At 37.5% G+C, this 20,817-nt stretch overlaps 1 protein-coding gene across 13 annotated transcripts in view; it reads right to left on the bottom strand.

Annotated features, from left to right (window-relative positions):
• WWOX (WW domain containing oxidoreductase) overlaps positions 1 to 10,493 on the bottom strand; it is a 508,525-nt gene extending 498,032 nt beyond the window's left edge. For 3 of the 13 annotated variants that reach the window (XR_014588992.1, XR_014588993.1, XM_083851628.1), the window contains exons 1-4: positions 9,481 to 10,178; positions 7,395 to 7,459; positions 5,641 to 5,698; positions 4,462 to 4,640 (exon numbers count right to left, since the gene is read on the bottom strand). Coding sequence is in view for 11 of the 13 variants with exons in the window: in XM_083851628.1 (XP_083707754.1) it covers positions 4,462 to 4,640; positions 5,641 to 5,698; positions 7,395 to 7,459; positions 9,481 to 10,010 (832 nt within the window). In the remaining 2 variants the exon portion in view is untranslated. Of the gene's footprint in view, positions 1 to 4,461; positions 4,641 to 5,640; positions 5,699 to 7,394; positions 7,460 to 8,112; positions 8,295 to 9,480; positions 10,183 to 10,270 lie in introns of those variants that run through there. The other 10 variants (XM_083851624.1, XM_083851626.1, XM_083851625.1 and 7 more) reach the window with 10 other exon arrangements.
• Between the last annotated feature and the right edge of the window lie 10,324 nt (positions 10,494 to 20,817).

Below are 20,817 nucleotides of genomic sequence, written 5' to 3'. Positions count from 1 at the left end.
AGAGTAACTTGTGGAATCTATCCAACTGCACAGAACATACATATTTTGCCCTTTCATAATATATCACAATACTACTTACATTTTGCCTGTTCATACTGTACATTTTGACTGTTCATACTCTAACAGTCACAAAAGGTTAAATGCAACTGTACCCGGTATAGAAAATAAAACAGTTTCAAGGTCATGTTGCTATGTGAATCTTAAAAACAAACAGCAATATATACAGAAGACACAGAAAAATACATTAGTTACACCACTGTCTACCTGATGTTAAAATCAAATATTCTTTAAAAAATTTAGTTAACAAGATTGCTTACACATAGTTGAAAATACCAAGTCTTTCTACAAAATAAAACCTACAGGAATAGCTGACATGCTGTTTAAAATTTTGAATTCTAGCCCGGATAATTAAGAATATATAAACAACAAAATTTCAGAAGCATTTACTAAAAACAAGAAAAAGCACCAGGTCGCTTTTGTTTAACATTTTCAAAGAGCAACAGAGCCCTCTAGTGGAAAACTTAGAAAGTATGGTTTCACTCACAAGAAGCAGGCTGGAAAGTATTTCTCTATAACCTGATGTTGAGACCTTTAAAACGAAACAAAAACACACGTGCAAAAGCACATGCTGCTTTAATTGTTCACACTGAAATGTCTTAATGACTTTAAGAGAATGAACTGCCAGTTTACAGTACTCAAGTTTAAATGTACACAGAACAAGAAACTTTTAAAACCAGAAGGACTGTAAAACTGGAGTATTTGGTGAGAGTCTTATTTTGTTTTACTACACCAGCTTTATTGTGAATAAAGTTATCTTAATTTTCAATGTGATACTCAGACTAAACTTGCTTTGGCTTAAAAAGAAAGATGGAAGAACATTTATACTGCACTGTCAGAAGAAAAAAAGCAATTAATTAACCTTTCCCAAGTTGCTAATGAAAACTAATGAATCGGTAATTATTTATTATTCTAAATTTTTTTAGTATACCACTTTTCTACCACTTTTTGCAGCAGTTTGAAGAACTAGGTTAAGAAAGTTGGTATGTGATCTAAGACATTCTTACAGACTATATGCCTATTCAGTAATGAATGGAAGTTGCACATCAGAAGCTGAAAATTGAAAAGGACTTAAGTGGGAAAAAAATACCAGATGAAGAAGTATAGAAAGCACCACTTTGTTTCTGTATACAGAACGCTGTATACAGTTACTCTAGAACAGCCTGCCTGAATTCTTCATAATTTTGTATTAGCATGAAGTAACAGAAACTTCGTAAACTACAAACATTTTCTGATGTGACCTGAAGAAGCACAGATCAGAGGGAGTCTCCCAGTTTTAGAGGCACACTAGGAAATATAAATGCAATTAAGTAACATCTGAGAAGCCAGTATGCATGATGCCATTAAAACACTACCTCTGCTGATAGCTGATGACATCCAAATATTCCCTTAGTAACCAGTGTCTTTGGAGTATGGGGCAATTTTTCAACTCCTCGGAGGGAAAAAAAGTTTTGGCAAGCTACATTAGATTCCTAGTATCAGACTGACAAAATCAATTACAATATCATTCTCTAGTTTACTGATCTATTTTTAAAATTTGCTATCCTAAAGCAGTGTATATGGATAAATGAAAAAAAATAATTTGTTTACCCATCTTGCATCAGATCCTCAGCATTTTCCAAATGATCTTGAGCATCCAGCAGTGCAATAATTCAAAATACATTTTTCTCCATTTTCTACCCCCTTACACCTTGATCTTTGTTCTACCCATTTTGAAACTTAAAGCTTCTTAACAGTTACAGCTCCCATGAAGTTATTTTCAAATATATCAATTAAACTAATTTTGACAGTAATAAAAATGATGAGATTTTTTGGACATTAAGTACAAATATACAGGTGAAATATTTTCTTTCAATCACTTTCTACTTCATGGACAGTAATATTTCCTTGGAAATATTCACACTTCCCTCTCAAAAAAAAAAAGCATGCTGGTGTTGTAAAAACACAGTAATTGCTTATTCCTTCAAATACTGGGGGAGGGAAATAATAAGTCTAAAATAAGCAAAGAGATTAAACAGAATATATACAACACAAAAGAGAGCACAGAACTGAAATCCTCAGCTAACCAGGAGTAAGCTCTAAAATCAGAGAAGACCCCACCCCGCTCAAGCTAGCGATTAGTATTTCCACATGGATTCCTTAAAAAAAAGTGTAGACACACTAAAGCTCACAGGAACTGCTGCATCGGAATCCATTACATGATACAGACATGTTCAAAGCAGTTTGCTAAGAGTTCCATAGTTACATAACAAATGTAAACCCCAGAACTGCTTTCTTCTTAATCCTTGCCCCATAGCAATTGGTAAATAATGTCTAATAAAAAGCCCAAAACTACAGCAATATTAAATGTATCATGATATGCAAGTTATGTAGGCCATAATATCATCTTAATCACTTGCATTCTGTACGTCAGCTTCATAGTTTTGGATTCCTTATGTCCTAGCCTCATACAGAAGTACATGCTCAAGGCTTATTTCACTAATGCTTCAGCTGTCCTTGGTATGCCGCTGACAAGGGGTACAAAACAATAAAACAAAGAATTGTGTATAGTTCATAGTGTCTGTAATATAGGTCAACTGCATGTGTGTGTAGATAAACCAACAGAGCTGAACCATAGTAAACAAATATTTCTGTGTAAGTGTGCTTACACGCATTAACATTAGTTAGAAGAAAGAACAGGCCAAAACCATAGCATGCATACTACTTAGGCAACTGATGAGTTTACTCAGCAGGTACCAATAAACAGCAATTCTTTATTATTTCAGATGCTCTTCACATGTTACAACTTGTTCTTATACTCGATAGCCACAGGCAAAAAAGATCTGATGCAAGAATATACTTGCTTATTTGTGATCACTCCAGATTACGAATTAAGGGAGAAACAGGGAAAAAAAAGTCTTGACAAAAGCATCATACACCTTGGATTAATCTTTTGACATATATGAAACACTTCCAGCTCACTCAGCAAGTCTGAGCAGTAGCGCTTCTCCTGCTGAAGCCCAGGTAATTCTTAAGTGTTCTGAGACTGCACAGTTGCATACAAAGCAAATTCTACTGCTGGACACAATCTAAAGACATGCTGTACTAAAAACGTGGAATGTAAAACTTACTGAAAAACACAAATTTCTCACTAAGTACAACACTTGCTGCACTAACTGCAGTGCCAATGTGTAATATCATATCTTGCAATGACTGCAAGATGTATGCTGGTTGGTAATGCATAAATTGTAAGCTACAGTAAAGCTCTACATTCTTCATCTGGTTCTTGTGGGATAACACTCTGCTTTTCCAGTGTCCTCAAAAATGCATTAAGTCAAGATCCTGCTCTAATAAGACATCAAATAGTTTGCATAAGAGTTTTCAATATTCATGTAGTACCACCACAAAGAAAAATGCAAACCACAAGAGAGGAGCAAAAAGATGAACAGTTATCTAGGATTTAGGTGGATCCCATCATTTACCACTGAGATCCACAATGTGACACTAACCCACAATGGTGTTTTAAGATTTGTGGCTCCTCCACAAATTTAAGCCACGAACATAACATATCCTGTGCAGGTAGCTGAGTAAAACTTCAAACAGCCTAGCAAATTAAGTTGGAGAAGAAATCTTGTCTTCTCAGAAGAAAGAGAAAGGCCCCCAAGCACCACAACTTTATTTTAAAAATGAAACAAAAGCAGCTAGTAAAAATCTCTCAAATACTCACCAGCTATAGAAATATTATATAACTGATACCTAGGCTAAATGCACCTCTAATAGTATTTATAAACCAGCTTGAACAAGCTAGAAAATGGAACTAAGAGAGATTTTGGAAGGACAAACATCATTTTTTACCCCAACGGAGTACCCACTATGGCATTCCAATACAAGTTCATCATCAAGTTGAAAATACCTTCGGAGATAAGCGGCCTCCTTAGAAAAATCTTTACCTGAGCTTACTTGTTGCCATTAGAAAGTTTTTCTGAATACTTTATCTGAACTCCCTTGCAGCAATACAAACCTTACTCCTTGTCCTCGCCACTGAGACTAAAGAAACTATTTACTTCCCCTTAACAGCCTCCCTTAATAATAAGATGTAAAATGCCTCCATCAGTACTTTCTAGACAAGAATCAGTTGTTTTAAAACTTCGTCATTCCTGTGGCTCTTCTCTAAACTTCAGATTCCCTACACTTTTAAAAAAAACAGTATACAAACCTGGACAAAGATTGCTGTATTAGAGGGTTTATATGAATGTAATGCAAAATAAGTTCAAATACCACAGAGTATACTATGTATATCATAGTATACATTGTATATATGCTATGTCCTTGTATATATAGTGTATAGATACAAGGATACAACTGATTACTTCAAAGTAGCCTGTAAAATAATCATATTTTACTGTATGTGTAACGTTAACCTACCTATTCCTGAGTTTGCTCCTGTGATTATAACCACTTTTTCACTCAAATCACGTCCCTGAAGTATTTCCATTGCAGTACTGTTTCCATCATATTTTTGTCTAGTAGGTGGCTTTACTGGATTATCTTCAACGGTAAAGGCCAATCTTGGGTCAAGATAGGTAGTTCTTTTGTTTATGTGGCTGTAAAAGAACACACAAAATAAACTGCTTTGACCCTTCTGTATTCTGTATTTGGATTTTAAATGCATTTCAACAATTTCAATTTATTATTTAAATGTACCAAAATAGTTTTTCCAAGTTTTGTTAAAAAAAATAATTAGGATAAATTTAATTAACCATTTTCCTGATCGTGACAGTGTCTATTAAGAACGGTATACAGATACATTGCAATCCCATTCTGGACTTGATGTGAACCACTAATATATAAAGGAACATTCTGTTATTGGAAAAAACACATTATATTAGGGAAGACATGTTCTTTAAAGAGCTTTAAGAAATGGGTCTGTACCACTCATTTGAAGCAATATACCGACAAGAAATGTAGCTCAGTACTATTTTTTTTTCCTCCTTCAAACAACTGAAAAGTTCAAATCAGCTATGTAAATAGCATGATCTGGTCAGGTTCACCTCTCTATTACAAAGTTTTAGCTTTCTTCAGACAAAGAGGCTACACTATTCTAGCCTGTGAATATTCTTCATTCTGCCAAGTCAGTTTAAGCTAAATATTCCAGAAAGAAGACATTCCAAGAAATCTCCTTCTGCTTCTGTGAACTTCTCTCAGTCTTCTAAAATTCCCTACTAGCTCGATTCTCTTCCTCTTTTTTTTTTTCCTGTGCTTTACATTGCAAGTGAGTCAGAGGCAGAGCAATTCTGTTTTCATCTTTTATCTTTAAAGCAATATTGCAATGTTATCAGCCATGAAGTTCTGGTTATGTTTTTTAAGTTATATAGACTTCATTTGTAAAGTTACATAAACAAAACGAACTACATAAACATTGCCTGAAGATCAACTGATAATTTGAGTTGCAAGTCACTTAAATCTGCAACCCAAGCTAGTATTTCTATGTACATGAAAGAATTCAGCAAACCACAAATGGGTGTTTAGGCATAGCTAAATCTGTAACATTTACATACTGATCCTGAAGTCCTATCTACAAATGTCTTACTCTTACATACTTACTCTACAAAATAAACCTGTCCACTTTCATCAGTCTCCTGCTCCCATCCATATGGCAGACCTAGGAAAAACATAGGACATTACATTTTTATAGGCATTAGAGTACAACGAGATTTGAAGTTTATATGATTTCTCAAACAGATGCTGGTAAAGTTTGCATTATTTCTGTACATAATGCAGCCACCTGCCGCACTTGAATATTGGAACTTGAAACAAGGACTGCTTTGTTAACCACACACACACACGCTCTCTAACACAAGTACAACCTACAGGAGATCTGGTACAACTGTAATGACCAGCATATTAAGTATAATCTGGAAATTCTGTATACAGATTACTTCATGTTATAGCACAAACCAGCCACATGTGACCGTGCTTCTTAGTGTGTATAGGCATACAAATGCCTATACTGCACACAGTTTTTATTATCCAACCCTGATGAAGTAAATCACCAGAATACTCAACTAATGTAGGAAAACTTGTATATAGCACATACCAAAAATTGGAGAGTAAGAATCCTGAAGTGGGCATGGGATATGTTAAATCAAAGTTGGAAGGACAGATAAAAGAACAAAACCGATAGATCTTTAGAAAGTCCTTCTGAAAAATACTGTACAGAAGTACTGAACAGACAGTATCTGCAGTATTTCTAATCCTGGCTAAATGTATTCAATTATAATTCAATCAGCCTAAGATCTATTGAGAACATTTGAGTTATAGTCACATTACCAAGAGAAATATGGCTTGTCAACAGAATAGTCTTTCCTCAAGGGCTTTAATTCTTCTCCAGAATAAAACAAACAAAGCATAAATCAAAAAACCTCAACTGAGTAATAATAGAGTATCACCTGGCATATCCTTTTACAATGGCCACTTTCCCTTTTCATTACCCAAACTAAGCATAACAGGGACATTTATATTGTTAACTACATAGTATCACCACATAGTATCAACATACTCCAAGTGTTACAGTCCTGCACCGTTTATGCATCAACACAAAACACTTTCAATGGAAAAGCTTCGTCTGCAATCAGTATTTTTTAACATTTAGTTAAGCTTTTCCACAAATATCCAGTCAGTCAACCTATCTAAAAATCATATCAATGAAGACAAAGCTTTATTTTCTCCAAAACCACACTCCAACTCAAATTAGGTAGGGCAGCATAAGTTTTTTTGGCTTTAATTTCCAACCTTGCAGAACCATCCCTAAGTACACGATACAGAAACTTCTGGGAAGATCTGATTTAAGGCACTGATCCAAGGTCCTTAAGAAGTCATATGCCTTTGGAAGAGTCCTGCAAGAGAGACTAACTTTTTTTCTGACACAAAAGTTCAACAGGGTCAGGGAAAATGAGTAAAAGTGGAAACTAATGGGACTTCCCTCTTTGTCAGAGATATTCTTTGATGGGCAGTTACGAATATAATCTAACCATAAACGATATCTAATAGACACTAGGCCATCAGAATCCAACCTCAATATCCCAGCCTGTAATGCATCACAGTAAAAGAATCTCTTTATCCTGGAATTAGTACTTGGGCTTTATTGAGCAATACAAGAAAGTATATCTGCAAAGCAATCAGTCTACACAGACACAATCACAGAAGTTAAACGTCACTGAAATCAGATGTATTTTCCAAGCTTAGCTTGCCTAGGTGATTAGTATCAACTAGAAGATCAATATGAAATCTAGTTCCTGCATAAACTCCAACTGATGTTTGTAACATAATTCACTTCATTACAAAAGCTTAACACAAACCTCCTGCAACACGTTTCCTCTTCCCAGACTTAGGATGTTCCCACTGTGTTTTTTCTTCCAGGTGACTGTAGGAGAGAAAAAAAAGTTTAAGATTAAAAAATTGCCTAATAATGCTTTTTCTGGTAAAATCCAATTTTTAATAGAGTAAACAGAGCTTGTTTAATACCTTTTTTTTTCTAAAAGAATTTATCAGAAAGTAGTGGAAATACTAGAAAGTTTTTAAGTAGCAAAAGCACCTTTCTAAAATGTTTGTCTAATAACAAAGCATTTGCAAGTTGTAACGTAAATAAGCCTAGATTTCTACACAAGCAATCACAGCTTCAGACAAGAAAGTTTATTCAAATGCCCTGAGTAACAGACTATTTACTTAAAGGAGACAATAATGCCATCACATCTCATAATTCAGAGATCTTTTGTTCACTTAAATAACTGCAAGAATTAATATAAAGTAACTACACCATAAGGCTTTCTTCACCAGAGACTAACAAGCAAAGTGATGTGCACTGAAACATGACCCAAGGTGCTGAAGTCAGCTTGCCTATTAATTTTTTTTTATTATTTTTTATTTTTTTACATCAGGGATTATTTGTAACAGTGTCCCAAAACTGACAGTTGCCCAAGTCTGAAATGCAAACTAACAGTATTATTGATAGATACACAAATAAGCAGTAGACTACAGATCAAGTACAAACAGCAATGTATACACAACATATGTAACTTTTCCTTCAGATAATAATCATGCTGTTCACCCCCACAGTAGGCAGCATACAGCATTCTACTACGGGAAGCACTGGCGGCAGTCTGAGATTCCCTAAGCGTATCTGTGTGACCTGCAATAGCACCTGAACTTCAGGACACTCATATACTACAGGTATGATCCCAAGTTCCTCCTGCCTGATGTGCAATATATAACCAAATTATCACAGCTTATCAAACAAACGTATGCCCACTGAGCTTTGTTAACTGGCCATGCACACAGCTGACTCATCACAAAGAGCTTTAAAGATCTTAAATCAAATTAACCCTAGCTAGGTTTAAAGTTCATATTGTTGATGAGGCTTAAAAACACATTTCCGTACTATGCTGAGTTAACACAGAGCTTATACGGAAGGCAGCAGCAGTACAACACCTTTTCATCTCACCTATTTTAGGCACACTGGGAAAGGTTCTCAGCTAGTAAAGACGTACGGTGCCATTAAGTTGAATAGAGTTAGTTCATCTTCACAACAGCTAACAACTGGACCTACTGAATTAACTGCGTAAAAACTACACATCGCAAGAAGCAGTGTTTTTTTACTTTGTAGGTTTGCCACTTTTACAGTGACCTGTTTTTGAAAGAGCTTTTGAAGTCAAAAGAAACTTACAGGAACTTGACCTAAGATAAACAAATGTCCAGATACAATTTGCAGTGTTTAAACACCAGAAACTGAAAAGTGCGTTGCCCACTGTGAATCAGAACCTGGAAGGAAGAAGCAAACCCACCACAGGTGAGACTGCAGTGTACTTCTCCCTCTTTTTACAGGAGTGAACCTTGCAGCTTTGAACAGACTGCAAGATCAGCATGGATATAGAAACCACAAGACAGAAAATACTTATATATGTTACCCACTAAGCTAGCTAACCCTACAACACATCCCCTTTTGTGACTGGTGAGGATGCAATAACTTCCAGTGGCATAGCTGACAGTGCCAAACGCACATTTTGATCTCCTGTCAAAGCTGTAGCACACTGAAGAGCCAAGGGAGAGCGCTTGTCACGTTTCGCTTCCATTGCGCGCCTTCCTTCTCTACTCCTGCAAGGGGGAAAACTAAGAAACAATTCTTTCTAAGGCCCCGCTGCCCGTGTGGATAAGTACTGATGCCAGAAGTGCGCTGCAGCAGCCACGACTGCCTCACGACCCTCTGTGCCGTGCCCAGGCCGGGGCTCTCCTGAGGCGGGCGGCGGCCACGAAATGGCGGCCCCAGCCCCGACCCCGCGCTGAGGGGATGCCCCGGGGCGGTGGTGTTAGTGCCCCGATCCCCTCCTCACGGAGCCTGCCCCCGGGCACAGGGCTCCAGGCATGCTCGACCTCCGGCCCGGCCCTTACTTGGCGTAGTAAACCCAGCCGTCCCTGGTGGTGCGCTCCTCCCAGCCCGGCGGCAGCTCCTCCTCGCTGTCCGTGTCCTCCAGCCCCGCGTACTTCAGTGCCGCCATTAGGCAGGGGTCAACCCTCAGCCCCGCGCCTCTCTGCCCGCCCGCCCGCCTGCCTGGCAGCGGGCGCCCGGCGAACGCCCCATTCCGGCCGGCCCTGCCAATGGCGCTGCGCGGCGGCCCGCGAGTACCATGGGAGATGTAGTCCGGGGGCGCCGGGCTGTGACTGGGGTGGCGGGAGCCCCCCTCTGCCATCTCCGTGTCGCTCCTGAGGAGGGGACCGCGGCTGAGCAGCGGCTTCACCCTCGGTCCTGCGGGTGTTTTGTGTGTCACGGGGCGTCCGTCCCCTCGGGGACCCGGGACTGAGTTGAAATCTCCACGCGAAGCTGAGGTGTTGGGGGTGTGAAGCGTTTCTAGCCATCTGTTTAGAGAAGCCGCAGAACTGCGCCACAACGAAGCCCCAGAAAGCAATGAAAAGTGAACCATTCCTTAAACTTTTTGTCTTTAGTGGTGCTTAGGTGAAGTTGTAAGCCATGGGATGAGCTGCTGCCTGGCACCTGCTGCTTCTGACCTCCTGTCCCCATGCCCAGGCTGGCTGCCATGGCTGTGGGGCACCACAGAGCCTTGTCACCCCTGCTTTTGGGGTTGACATCCTCAGTCCTCACTGCGATAATCAGAGCACCTCCATGCTGCCCCACTTGGTGCGGAAGGCCCGGCTTGTCCATCCCTCAGAAGAAGCACCTCACCTTGATTAACAGCCAAGCTAGCTCATCCGCCTCGCTGTGCAGGCCCCTCTGCCAAACCGGAGTCATCTGGGGGCACGAATGTGGCCAGCTGCGAAGGCTGCAGCACCGCAGGTTAGTGGGTTGGCAGACACTTATGGGATCTTCTGGCAGTCAAAGAAAGGCCCCCTTTGTGGCTGTGACAGGTGAGGCAGTACCTCATCCATTACGAGCTGAGGTGGAGCGTGCCCACTGACCTACCTCCGTGCTTTTGATCCCGCACTCATATGCTGACAGGTTCGCATCGATTTGTAAAACCAAACCCAGCTGTGAGCATTTGTAGCTACATCTTCCCAGTGTAGTCTTTTGCAGGCGTTCTAAGAAAATAATATATATATATATGGTGTTGGACAGAGACTGTAATCACATGAAGCTGCAGCAGGTGGCAGTGCAACCACACCAACGCACTGCAGCGCTTGGACGCCTTTGGGTAATATTTTGATGCACTCCTTGAGACACCGACCTATATGGCTCACTCCCTCCCCACTAACAGCATGCATATCTGGCTAGAAAAAGCAGCTTGAACATTCTTCTGTCCTGCTGCTCCCATCACTCTGCAGGTTCCTCTGAGAAATTACACCTTCTAAATCATCTCTTGCTAGGGATAAAAAGTCATGCATCATCAAGAGCCAATTTTCATGCAGGTATTACTGGGAGTATTAAAATTCTCTTAGGCAAATATATTCTCATTGGAAAATATATGGGGAGGGAAACTTTAGTGATGTGATCACTTCTGGTCCAGGAAGCTGCTGAAATACTCCATAGGTGACCAATTGGAGGGATGTGCCATGCTCAAGAAAATAGATTAAGTCTATATTTGAAATACAAAAATAAAAATAATAGAATAATATAAATAATCCAGAAGAAAATAGATTAAGTTAATATTTGAAATACAAAAATAGTATTAATCTAGAACCAGTACAGTAGGAAAAGCTAGTTGTTGGTTTTCTTCCTCTGGCAGTCTCTTAGTATTCAGTGTCTAGTGTTCCATGAATTGTGCTCAGTGGGAATGTGGAAATCATTTGTCAGACAGTCATCCTACCCTAACCATCTGTATTGCATAAAGTATGCATTATGTCCTAAAGGTAAACAACAGCACTGCAGTATTTCAGTGCTAAGAGTGTATAATGTACTCTAGATTAGAAAGAAAAATGGAATCTTAAAAGTAGACGTGTATTTGTATATGTGTATATATACATTAAATTAAGCCACTGCCTTTCATGTAAAAATATTTATGCTGTGAATGAAAAAGCAAAGGCTTTGTTTGACAGAGCAACATGGATATAAACAAAATGTCTTGAAGTCCCTACTACATGAGTAATATCATACCACATAATCCTATGGGTTTATATTGTTCTCAGTGCAATTTCACTTTCTATGAAAACATTTGAGAAACTACTACACACTTCCCTCTTTGAAGCTTCAGAATCAACAGAGACTCACAGTAGTTTTAATACTTCTCAAAAATGTTTCTTCCCCTCTAGTTTTAACTACCTCTTACTTTTCAAGAGGTTTTCACTGGGAAAAAAAAAAAAGTCACAAGTTTTGATAATTTGGTGACTCATTATTTACCTAATTGCTCTAAAAAATGCTTAAGTTCCACTTCAGAGAGCAGAACTCTACCTTTAGGACACAGATTGAGGCCTGTAACATTTTTACCACAAATGAAGGTACTTCTTCTGATCTTAAATGATAGGAGTAACACAGCCTTCTATCTTGTCACTTCTCAACAGCTCTGTGGGAAAGCAAGGAATTGTATATAAATTGGGCAAGTGAGCAAACTTACCTTTGAGTTACACAGTGTGTGCGTTGTTACGGTTTTTGTTTCTTGTCATAGCAGTTCTATGAAGTTACTATCCATTTTTTGCACTACAGAAAAAGAATGGACCTGCATATTATTACAGTGATCTCAGTCATCATGTTCATTCAGGCAGAGTACTAAATAATCCATTTTGCTTAAAATCTTCTGTCATATTCTTTAAGAGTCATATTTTAGCAAACAGTGCTTCAAAGATGCCATTCAGATCCATTGCTGCAGCAATCCTGTAAATTAATTCTTCTGATGATTCTAAGCCTCACAGACCAAGATTAATTCCACAGCCTGCCAGAAAGTGGATAAATTAAAACAAGAAGACATTTAGAAATGGTTGTTGATTTCACAATAACATAACCGTCAATTAGAATCTTAATCTCATTTTCTGTTAGCTGTACTTTAAACCATCAAAATCAAATGTATTTGTCTTGTTTCTCCATGAGAAACATGGACATAAATTTGGTCACACTGGCAGCAAAAAATTAACATTTCTTTAATGTTAATCACAGGCTTATATGCTTTGTGGAATCCTGACCATTGTCTGTCAGAGGTCTGAGTACTGATCAATCTGACAAGGATTTGAGCACTGAAAGTCACCTGGAGATGAGAACAATAATCATGACATTGCAAAAGCATCCAGGTGACACAGCATCTTGAATAGCTGATGTGTCTGTTTGTTAGAAATCATAGTTTAGGAATATGACAAAATTCTGAACAGCTTTCAGACCATGGTTTTTCAGCAGCTGCTAAAACATGTTTGCATAGGCTACAGCTGTTTCTTTTCAGGTGAAAATTCAGCCTCCATGACTGACGCCTTTCTTACCTCAGCATTAGGTTAAAGCAGTATGGTTTGCATAAGGCCATGGATTTAATCCACTGGGACATGATAAATGAGTATTTGCGTTGCTGCCTAGTGTGCATGTGCCATATCCTTCTAGTGAACAAATTAATATTTATCTTCTTGGTGCAGGTAAACTCAGCTCTCCATTAAAAAAAAATGTTTAGAAGGTCACTTTACTGTCCAAATTATGAGAACTGTTTAAACTTTTGAAATATCTAAGTTTTTATTCAAGTTAATTTTTAGAAATTTGAAGAATGTTATCCTTCTTACTTACATACAATAACATCATTTTCAATATAATTTCAAAGTTAGTAGGATTCACATAAGCCTTCTTGTTGACAGTCTTCTAATTTCCTCTGAAAACAACCTAAAGGGCATTTTACTTATGGAGTCTTTCTATGACACCTGTGTGGAAACTGCAGAGTTGGTATCCCAGTCATACAACCTTCTGTGTCCATAAAGTTCTTATACCCCAGTGCCACAAACACTGTTATTCACTCCTGGTTTTGCAATCTCTCTCCTTGAGTTCAGGAGTACTAGTCACACATCTAAAGTTAACCTTGGAAATTTTTGCTACTTCAAATCTGGAGAGTATAGGAGAACATCTGGTTCATCTTCATTATTGGTCCAGCTCCTACCTGAAGCAACAGTGACAAAGCAAGAATATGCAAGTGAAACATTACTGGAAATGGGAGAAGAAGGGGAATTGCTGGTGTATTTCAAAAGGAGGATGAGCGTTGATATTCATTGTGAGAGATTTGAAAGCATTCAAATGTTTTGTATATGACTACTCAGAAGAAATCAAAGAGATGGAGCAGGAGCTTTACTAAAAGAAAATAGAATGATAACTATAACTGTTTATAAATATTAATCACCAGTACCCTTTCTGAATCAATTCATCCTGATTAATCTCAATCTTTAATGAACTTCCTCACACTTATAACAATGGATGCAGTCTATGGACAATGAATGCATTTCAAACAGTTGTTTAGATTAAACTCCACCATTTTACATTTTAGTTTGAAAAACTCTTCTCTCCTGAAAACTGTTCTCTTCTAAGACTCCTTCAACACAACAGCTCATTATAACTAAATAACTGCATGCTTATTCCCTTGTTCTAGTAGGGTAACAACTAGGATTGCCTTATTTATGAAAGCAACACATTAAAATGAGTACTGAGCACTGATGATATGCAATCAGTTTACAACACCACAGAGGTAAAGGCACTATTTAGATACAGGATCAAGATGATCAAATGGAAAAGTTTTTTCTCTGCTAAACAAAACTTTCTATTCCATGTCATACTGCTAGGAAAAAAAAAATAGAACTGTTTCAAAGAAAACCATTTCTGATAAATTTTACAAAAAGATTTTAGTGAATGTGGTTGTTTTTTTCATAGGCTGACTGTTAGATTATGTCAAGGAAAAAACAGGACTGAAAATCAGGATGGCAGAGATGTCAATGCAGCATGGACTACAGGGAACTTATTTTGGAAATACTCAGAAAAATCTTGAGCTGATTCTAATCTTGCTTGAACTATTGATAACAGACATCGTGACATGTTACCCGTGAGAGTTTTGTGTCCAGCTTTTATTTTAAAAGAACTTCAGTGTACAATGCATATGAATAAAGAAGTACCACCCCCCTCTCAGTTACCCTCAGCTAACTGTACACTGTTTATTTGTTTAAAAGACTTGCTTCTGTTTCCTTCTTTCTCTGAATATCTTAGTGGTCATCCCAGTGAAGCGTGTCACGTGTGGTTTGCAGCAGTAACGCCATTTCCATAACAAGACTTCCTCAATGCATGTTGCATACAACTGTGTAAGAGCATGTCAAGCCAACAGAACCTGTTTTTAAAGACACTTACAGGATATCCATATGCTTGGCATGAGTGATGCATGCCAAGCCTATGGATACATGCCTCTAAGAAAAACATCCACAAATTTAGGAGAAAGGGACCACTATCTAAATTCAGCTTTTATATTGCACATAACCTTCTGGAAAAAAAGCATCATGCAAATCCTGATGGAAGGCCACCTGTAGCAACAAAATCATGGCAAAACAGTTCTTAGGACACATGTGGGTTATGATGGACTAGCCAGTAGGTTTAGACACAATAGAAAAGAGCTCCCATAGAAGGCTTACTGAAGTTGAGAGGGATAGACAGAAACATGACAGCACAAACTAATGACAAACACCTTTTCTCCTTTTTCTTTTTTTTTTTTATAAAACATCTGGTCAGTCATTAGTTATGTTTCTTTGTTTGAAGTTAAATGGTCTACAGTCCTGCGCAGTGGAAAATGCGTCCTATAGAGTCAGCCTTGTCATCTAAATAAAATAAATTAGTTTGAGACCTAATTCACGTCCCTGAGGCATTTCACTGGGTACTTCTCCTCAGTGGATTATTATCTTCTGTTTATGGTCCTTCAGCCAATTTTCATTCTGCCTGAAAATCAATTTGAATTCAGAAAAATGCTAGCAGTACATTCATTTGCATTCCTGACATCTACTGTTTCTCTAATTCAGTAACAAAAAAGCAGTCACAGTTACTTAATCTACTAACTTACTGTTAAGATGAACTAATGAGAAAAAAAGCATTTGTGGAAGTGCAAATTAACAGATACATTGAATTTAATTTCAAATGTTGCATAATGACCTGGAAAACGTAGTGCATTTCACTGAATGGCATGTCTGTATCAGTCGAAAAATTTCAAATGGCTAAATTCTCATGTTGGCACCAAGTAGCTGGATTTTCAAAAGGGCTTAAGCTATTGAGTGCTGAATGCTGTTGAACTTTGGGTCTTGAGTCTGAATGTACTCTTAAAAACCTGGTCATGAGTTCCCTTGAAAGTCTAGCTTTTATTGTACAAGATGTTTGAATTAAGGTATTCACCTTTCCTTACTGAATGAGAATATATGTTCTGGGGTTTTGAAGAGGGACCAAGGGGAAAGTTACTTCCAAAAATAGTCTGTGCTTGTGCAGCCTTTAAAAATGAAAAATAGATCTTTTAAGAGTAATGGTTAACAATGTGCCCTCATTACTCATGTTTAAATTGCTTTTCTTGGCACAAAATATTTCTATGCTGGAACCTCTATTCCATAGTTGGAGAGAATCCAGCATTTCAAATCTCTGATCAAACTCACAAAACTCTTCACATTTACTCTATCATTGGTGGTAAAATGAAACCCTCAAAATGTGTTAATAAAAGTCTTCAAACACACTCTTTTATATCCCTAAGCCAGACACAAGACTCTAATGGGGGATCTTCTGCAACAAATAGCAAATGTTCTGAATACTCAAACGTAACACATGACAGTGTTAAAAGGCAGATCTCTGGGCTAAAGATTATGTTCGTGCATGTTTTTCACATTATTCATTAGCTTCTAATAACAAGTGTGATTTCTTTGGGAGCAGAACTTGATAGCATATTATTTTTCTTTCTCCTCAATAAAAGTCAATTTTTGTTGTTTCAGAAGAATGTGAGGAACATTCCTAGCTCCTGACAAAAGAACAGAGATGCCCATGGAGTATACCACTGCTGAACAAGAAGGTATGTAAAAGCAAAAATAAGAGAAACAGAGGTTCTTACCTTACTAAGATGTTTCAGTCAAAAGCTTACTGTCCCTGCAGAAAGCAATATTATGAAAGAAAGATAGCATAAAATCACCTGTTAATACTACGTCGTTGACATGGCAGCTAAGGAAGATATGTGAATGAGTCACAGATCATGGTAGTTGGTGTCTCACTTTCTCAGGATTCAGTCCAAAGACAAAAGGTGCATCTTTAGCATGAGGCAGGCAGCTGTCCTCAGCAGAGCTCGTTAGCTCAGACATAGCTCCATGCTGAGTGACTACATAGATTCCAAAAAGGAAAATCAGGTCTAGCTGTCTCAGGGCATGCAACTTAGAGCATCTGATACCACAGACATGGTATATTCATTCTGGCCTGTTCTCATCAGCTGTTATGGAAAGGACAGCTTGTACAATGCCTACCAGGCAGAAATCAGCTTTTAACTTTTTGGTTCTTTTCTCCCTTCCTCTCTTCCTTGCACCCAATCTCTCTTTCTGCTTTCCTCCAAGGAGAAAAAACAAAACAACAACAACAACAACAAAAACACTCCGACTTTTGTGCATAGTTTGATCGTTTTTCCCCTCCTGTTTTTTCGGTTTGACCACAAAACCAGGCAAACCATTATTCACCCAGCTCTACTAATGAGCTCCTTTCTCAGAGTCTTTGTACACTGCATAATGAAGAACATCTGCATCTTGCATAAAGCTTGACATTTCCCTGCCTATTCACCAATGGCCTTTTTCTCTTTTCTTTCAATGACTGAATGGATTAACACTGCAATACTACTAATGCAATGCATGGGAAAGGAAACTGGCAGAGTCTCCAGAACATTCGATTCTTATCACCTTCCCTTAATATTTCAGTAAAATTACCAAATTCATATGGTAATCATTTCCTTCTAATCAACGTTTCATATGTAACCTAGCTTATTTACTCCTACTTATTCCTACTTGCCAAGAAAGCTGAATGAGACTATTGGGGGTATCTGTCTTTCATGATATTTCATGATTAATAATGCTTACAGCATGCTAACAAAAAGATGTTTTTCATTAATTAACACAAATAATTTGTTAAAGGTTACAGAGTGATTAATGTATGACTTAATAAACGGCTATTACATGGACCAGCCAACCAATAAATTGCTTATGACTACAAAAGCTCTTTTGATGTGCATAGAGTACTTCTAACCTTTCTAAAAACAAAGGGCCACCTACTATCCTGAAAAAAAAAAAAAAAAAAAAAAAAAAAGATTTGACTGCCTAGCCCTTTAAAAATGGATTATTTTGTGTATCACTGCCAAAATTTTTCATATTAATGTATTTTATTTTATGATTCATGTTAACATATTCCATTTTCTTTTTTCCTTGATGGTTTGGTCATGTGCGTAGGATTGCTTATGAGACTGTTTTTTGGAAGGCAGAGGGAATGTTTTGCAAGCTACCTTGTGATGTCTGGCAAGCCATCAGTGCTCCAGGTGGAGACACTGTGATGTATTGTACTGCTCATGTAAGGTGCTATTAACGGTTTCTTTATTAACACTTACTAGAAGCCTGCTTTTAGACTTAGATTCCGGTCTTTGACATTACTGAACATTTCTGTACACACACACATGCAGATACAGTTTATATTCCCTAAGAGATGATCTGGTTTTAACTTAATACTAGTAGAATATAGAGTTTCAGTAGGGCATCTAATGAAGATTGAAAAACCTGTATTTAAAAATTCTGAAAAAAGGCAGAAAGGCTTTCCTTCTGGTGGGTAAGGACTTCGTTAAGTCTCCTAGTGTTTCTGCTATGCCAGCAAGATACAGTGGATGTTACTTAATTACCACATATTGGCAAAAATATTGTAGGAAACAATACACTGATGTGCAAACGAAAGTTTAGAAAGATTCAAATGCTTATAAAATCCATAAAATCCCATTCACTTCCATTTATCATGGTGTCTCTAGAGCAGAGGATAGTATATAAGAGAAAGCCAAAGCTGTTTTCTTTATTATCTCTGATCTCAAAAGCTGCCTTTGCTCCTTGTACATTACAGGATTTCACAATGTAATCTGGGATGAATCCAAGAACTGAACTGGATTCTCCACAAGATCTATCCACTGCCACAAGGGTGTTTTCTTTTGTTTTATTGTTGTTGTTGCTGTTTTTCCGGCCACAAGATAAATGCTTCCTTACAAAATCATCTAAAGCCTGATTTTAAGAGGATATTCATATGGTCTTTTTTACGTATGCTAGGGAAAATACATAAAATAGTTCACATTTTTTATAATGTATATACCAGCAAAACAACCTGTGAAAATGTAGTCCTATCTCTGTTAAACTCATTAGGAATAAGTTACAAGAAAACATGAGCAAAAATGTTACACTTTGTTTAAAAGATTCCATGTCCAGACTAAACACTCAAGCCAATTCTTTAGAAAGATCTTGAAGTGTTGCAACAGTGATTTTTTGTAAGTAATATTCTCAGCAAATGCTGTGTTTTAATCAGCAAAAGAGCATATCAGATGGTTGCAGATAATATGTATGATTATACCATGTATGTTAGTTTTCAGTGTTTATTGTTCTAGTGCACCTGAAATTGATACACGTATGTTGCTGGACTATTAAAAACAGCTTTAATAGAAGAGTTATATAAGAAAGCAGATGTGGAGACTTCTGATAAAATATTAGAAATGTCTACACTGGTAAGCAGTGTTTGGTTTTTATATGTAAAACTGCAAGGATTCAAAATAATCTTAACGGTTTGGCATTTTACAATGTTTTGAAATAAAATAATAGTTAAACAATTTTGAAAGCTGTATGTACACACTAGTGTGAAAGCAACGGCAGTGAACACATGGCATTTTCCCCCAGTCTTCAGGTTCACTCCTTAGCTGATATAAATCAGTACAGTTCCAGTGGGGTCAGTCAGGTCATAACCTTATAAAGCACAAACTTCAGACAGCTTTACAGATTCAACGTATAAAAATGAAATTAAGAAGATAATGTGATAATGTCTGTCCTTAGTATATATTGAGAATCTCTCACACAACAGCAGGAAAAGGTATATTCAGATATATTCAGAGGGTATATTCAATTCCTTTCTTCTTACTTCTGTTTTCAGTCAATTGTTATTTCATAGATACACTTTTGCACCACATCTTTTTGTTCACTGGAAGCTGCTAATTCCTTTCATAATTCTTACTCTTTTTAGTGCAGAACAGCCTTATAGAGATGACCAGATTTTACAAATTTGCAATTTGCAATGTTACATGACTGGTATGGAATATACCAGGGACAGGCTGCTTCCAAGAATTCCCAGACTTTATTGCAGCAACAGACTAGGGGGTTAGCAGGATGCGTGGCTGGAACTTTCCTAGAAGCATCTCATCTGTATCATAAACATCCTACAGCAGCATTCTTAATTCACAGGGGGTAAATGATGGGTTTGGCCGCCTTTCATCTGTTCTTGGATTACTTACCAGCAAGTGGACTACATACTGCTCTTGAGGCCAGTGAGGCAACTTGTGCTCATGCCCCTCAAAAAGATTTATCTGCTCAGAGACTTCTATGAAAAAACTGTGTCATATTTTTCCAAACAAATAATACCAGCCAAACCAATAATACCAAAACATTTTAGAGTTCTATTTTTGTTTTTTTTTTTTTTATTATTTTTTTAAGAGTTGAAGGCTCGGAAAAAAAACATGCTGGCAATACCAGTTTGTCTTCAATGTTTTACTGTATTTCTGAGGCATATATTTATTCAGTTAGGTTTGTTGTGGCTTTAACTTGGTTGTAACTTCTAATCAGGTGGGATGAAAGTAGCAGAGAAATCTGTTTGCTTTACTCCTGTCATTTACTAACTGAAAATTAATGATACCTGCCACTGCTAAAGCTCAAAACTGATCTATTTGCATTTTTAACTATAATAACAAAAGTGGGCTGATAATGTCAATAACCCCAAAGCCAAGATAAATTTAGGTAAGAGTAAACATCTCTGAAGATAATGTTTGAACCTCTGACCTTGGCGCTCAGAACAGAGGGACCTGTTTCTCATCTAGTGTATCCACATAATTATGCCTATCAGTCTGAAAACTTTGCAGTAGCCATATTCTTATATGAAATAGTTTAACTTTGTGTAGCGTATATGAAATATATAATTGCAGTAGGAACAGAAGTTGTTTTCTTTCCATTTTTCTAATCAATTAAAATTATAACACTGTAAATATACACTACACAATGCATTTGAACTAAGACAGATATCTCAGTCTTCAGCAGACTACAAGGAAATTAACTGAAATA

This window comes from Anser anser, assembly GCF_964211835.1.
Source record: "Anser anser genome assembly, chromosome: 11".
Taxonomy (NCBI): Eukaryota; Metazoa; Chordata; class Aves; order Anseriformes; family Anatidae; genus Anser; species Anser anser.
The sequence above is the reverse complement of the archived record's forward strand: the minus strand, read 5'-3'. Positions and strand labels throughout refer to the sequence as shown.